We start from the raw sequence: 4101 nt of genomic DNA on the forward strand, positions 1-4101 counted from the left end.
CGGTCCCGGGGTCCGCGGCGAGGGGCGCGCGTGGCCTGCTACGCGCCCCTCTTCGTGGGCGCCGGCCGTGGCCCTCACCGCGCACTTAAGGAGCCTGAAGGGCTTCCTGAACCCTTTCGGTTCTCCTCCGCTTTGTTTCGCGGCTCCGTGTTCCGTGTGAGGTGCGCTGACCCCGCCGGGGCCGGCCCCGCGGGTGCGGAGCAGCGCTAGGGCTGCGTTCGAAGGGCTGGGAGGGGCGGACCGGGGAGAGGGGGGTGTGTGCCTGGCGGTGGTTTGCCTGAGGCGGCTTGGGCCTCCGGATTGCTCTGGCTGTCTTCAGAGTGTTTCAGAGCTGTAAGTGTTTGTCGCGGTGCCAGACGGTGATGCTTTACAGAGTTGTATGAGGGAAACTGAAGTAGCCCGTGGGCCAGAGTAGTGGACGCGAGCTATAGCAGTAGAATAGTTAAACAAAGAACTATGTCTTAACTTAGTAATGCCCTTTTAAAATAAAACCATTTATGCGAGATTCTTTCAAGATTTCTGCCAAGTGTTTTTCTTGATTGTAATGACTTTCTCAGGTACCTTAGCGATGAGCATTTGCCAGACCTTTCACAGTGGAGAGTTAATGTTGTTTACCTGCACATGTGTGTGTCTCCTCTTTAGGACTCCCACCCTCATTACATGGGGTGGTGTAGCTGGTACTGGTTTAATATGGCTCACAGACTGGAAGCTGGTCCTTCAGTATGTTCCCTACATCAATGGCAAGTTTAAAACTGAAGACTAAGCTTCCCTCTAATGGTAAGTTTTGTTTGTGCATCTCTTAGCTTAAGTAATAGTGTTGCGTTGATGTGATAGTTGATGTGTCCTGTTTGTCCAGGGCACAGTCATATTGCTGGCCCAAAACCAGAACTGCTCAATTTGATTGTTCAGGTCTTTTTTTTTTTTTTTTATGGGGCTTCACAGAGTGCCAGAAGGATGTAATATTAATAAGAATGTGTTTTTGCAAGCGATTATTTTGCAAGCAGTGGATTTTTCACAATGTAATGTAGTTTTTGAGAAGTCACATCAAGTGTTTTGTGGTAATTTGGAACTTTTGACAGATCTGTTTACTTCTAATCCTAGGTAGAGTGGCTCCAAGCTCATTGTTGCTAGGCAAATTCAGAATCCTTTCTGTTCCTTGTAACTGTTATTAAAAGTAAGTTTAATGTTCAGAACTGGTTACTGTGTACCATAAATTCATTGGAAAATGAAGGCTTTCTCAAGCTTTTTGGTTTTTTCCTTCTTTAATTGCATATGAAATGTGCTGTTCTGAGTCTTCTGTAAGACTGACCATCCGTAAAGCTAGAGCAGCAATTAGATGATACCTTCTGTTGGGCCTCTAAATAGATATTTGCGTAGCAGGCAGGCTTAGAACTTTTTAATTCCTTGTCGCAGAGGAAAAGGAAGTTAGGAATATTTTTGTCTTGCATTAAAGGATGCTGATGGAAAAAGGTCCAGAGGAAACTATATACATCTCAATACTGTTTTGTCCGGTCAGAATAACAGTTACATTTAAATGTTGCTAAGTGAAAGTAAGATACTTGCTTTCAAGCTATACAGTATTTTATAGTGGAATCAGTGAGTCTGGCAGTCACAGAGCAAATCGTTATTACTTTTGTAAGTCTCTTTTTCCAGAGATACTTGTTGCAGTTTAAACAATTTGCAGTGTGTTCCCCCTTTGCAAAATATGTATCGCACAGATCCTTGGTGTACTCAAGGGATGAAAGAAACTTTTAAGGAAAGTCAGGTGCATTTGCAGCATCTTGGGTGACCGTAGATGTTTATGGACAAGTCAGTGGAAAAGCTCTCAAGTCATGCAGAGGCAATTAAATGACCTAGCAAGGGCTTTCTTTACTTAAAAATTGTCTTAGCCAGTAGTCGGAACATACATTCCTGAGACCACAGTGTACGTTCTGTGTTTTGAAGCAAGAGCTTTGATGTGTCATTGTGCATAAATCATCTGGAAAGAGCGTATTCCTCTACAGGAATAGAGAAAGAGGATGATTCTATGGTGGCCTGTGATTCCTTTCCAAAGAGACTGTAGGCCTGCATTCTGCCGTGCCTGTACCGGCTTCTGTAACAGAAACTTCTTGCCTGGATACTGGAGGCTTTTGAAATCTGTTTGTAGTGTTGGCTGCTGTAGCACTTTGCAGGAAGCACTGGTTAACGACTGCTTTGTGTTTATTGTAGGAAATTTATTGCTGCATAGAGTATTTTGGAGCCATCCGTCCGCTGAGACCCTGCTTTGAGGTGAACTTGAAATGCCCAGTACAGATTCTGCAACAGGTCGTGGTGTTCCTCTCTCTCCCATGAACTGCTTGGTTGTGAACAAATTTAACTTCACTGACCAGCCTGCCTAGTACCCTTCCTCTGATCACTTTCACAGCAGACCGTGTCTTAATGGGAGTAATATATAAACTTAATGTACAAAATAAACAGAGTGAATGATGTTTTTGGGTTTTTTTGTGTTACCTTCTTAGTCCGCATTCTTTAGACTAGACTCCTGGTTTGGGTTTAGGTTATGTCTTCAGCTTGTTTGAATATGTGTCCTAAGGAAGGGCTGCTGCATGTTTGCCTCTCTTCCTGTGCAGGTTCCTCGGGCATCAACCAGTGGCTGCTGGGATGCTGGGCTTGATGAGGCTTTTGTTTGTCCCTGGGTAGTTGTTGCTCATCACACTTAATACTGCTGTAGTTCTTGAACCATTCTTAGTGATGTGTTGATTTTAAGCTAATCATTCCTACATCAGTAGCAACTGTGGACTCTTGCATGCAGTTAACTTTTCATAGCCAATACTGCAGAGTTTCATGGTAACGCAGATTCGTGGCATTTAGTTTAAAGCAAAGTTTTGTTTCTTTTTAACATCAATTCATATACCCTTTAAACTGTCTGTTTGGGCGCACGCTATTTTAAAGTGTGTGCTGTCTGAAAGCAGGCTAGCTTTTCTGGCTTAGTCTAGGGGCTCAAGGAAGGCAGCCCACAAACATTGGGAGGCTTTCAGTGGTGAAAACCAGTGGTTTAGAGAGCTGCTCAGTTCTTTTCCTACTCAAAGCCCACATTAAGAAAGTAATATGTATCTATACTTCACAGGTGTGGTTATATTTGTCAGCATAAATCGGTGATGAAACAACCCACTACCAGAGCCCTTTAGATAAAAAAGTTTTTGACTGTTAGGAAAAAGGAAGTATGAGGATTATTCTTCATCTGGTCTCTGCCATTAAGCCACAGCAGGCGACTCTGACTTAGGGGGGAAAGTTCATCCCTTTCTGCAAAGACCAGAATTTGCAAACGAACTTACCTCTGTGTGAGAACAGGATCACTGTTTTCTCTCTGTTTAGTGCCAAATTTCCCCTCATTATAATTTTTGCCTGTAATGAAAGGTTTGAATCTCTTTAGGGAAAAATCTCGGTTGTAGTAGCTGTGCTGCTTGGGTGTCACCTTCAGGGCCGAAGGCTTCTGAGAGGTGCTTCTATGGAAAACTATTGTAAAACCTGCCTAAATGATGGCACTGTGCAGGACACTTGAACTACTTATTTAACAGAATAATTGCTTTAGCGTTGCTTTGGCAGCATCATTGATAGTTAATTGGGGTGGTGGGGACTATAATTTTCACAGGCAAAACTCGCTTTGCTACCTTGCTAAGCCCGATAGGATGGTACAGAAGCTTATGGTGTAATGGGATAACTGCTATTTCCTCAGTCTGTCCCACTCCGCTGCTCCAGCAGTGCTCCTGAACTCCTGGCTGACTCCCCAAAGGCTAAAGCCACTGTGCCTTGAAACGCTGAGAGTGTAAGTTTGACAACCACAGCCCTATGCTACATATAGGGGTATTGATAGTGATCCATTTTCATCCAAAGTACGCCTTGAAAGTGGACATTATATTAGCCTGTACTCATGTGTCAACAGGGTTGTAGGCTCAGACTTGAACAGTTAGAGCCTCTGCTCCTGCTTACCTGTTTAACACGTCTAGACACGACAGGCATAATACGGGGCCGCTGACTTTGGAAGTGACCCAGTTTTGGCTTGTTGCCAAGGGCAGGCGAGCCTCTGCTCCCACGGCTGAGGGAGTTCTTCAGAAGGCCTTG

At 44.2% G+C, this 4101-nt stretch overlaps 1 protein-coding gene across 1 annotated transcript; it reads left to right on the forward strand.

Moving 5' to 3' along the window:
* Positions 1-642: 642 nt before the first annotated feature.
* On the forward strand, positions 643-763 carry LOC104614076 (cytochrome b-c1 complex subunit 10; the record flags this gene model as incomplete). The annotated part of the gene is made up of 1 exon (XM_010283878.1): positions 643-763. A coding segment is annotated over one exon (121 nt), but the record flags the coding sequence as incomplete, so codon positions are not given.
* Positions 764-4101: the final 3338 nt, after the last annotated feature.

Source organism: Phaethon lepturus, unplaced genomic scaffold, assembly GCF_000687285.1.
Source record: "Phaethon lepturus isolate BGI_N335 unplaced genomic scaffold, ASM68728v1 scaffold49713, whole genome shotgun sequence".
In the NCBI taxonomy this organism is placed as follows: domain Eukaryota; kingdom Metazoa; phylum Chordata; class Aves; order Phaethontiformes; family Phaethontidae; genus Phaethon; species Phaethon lepturus.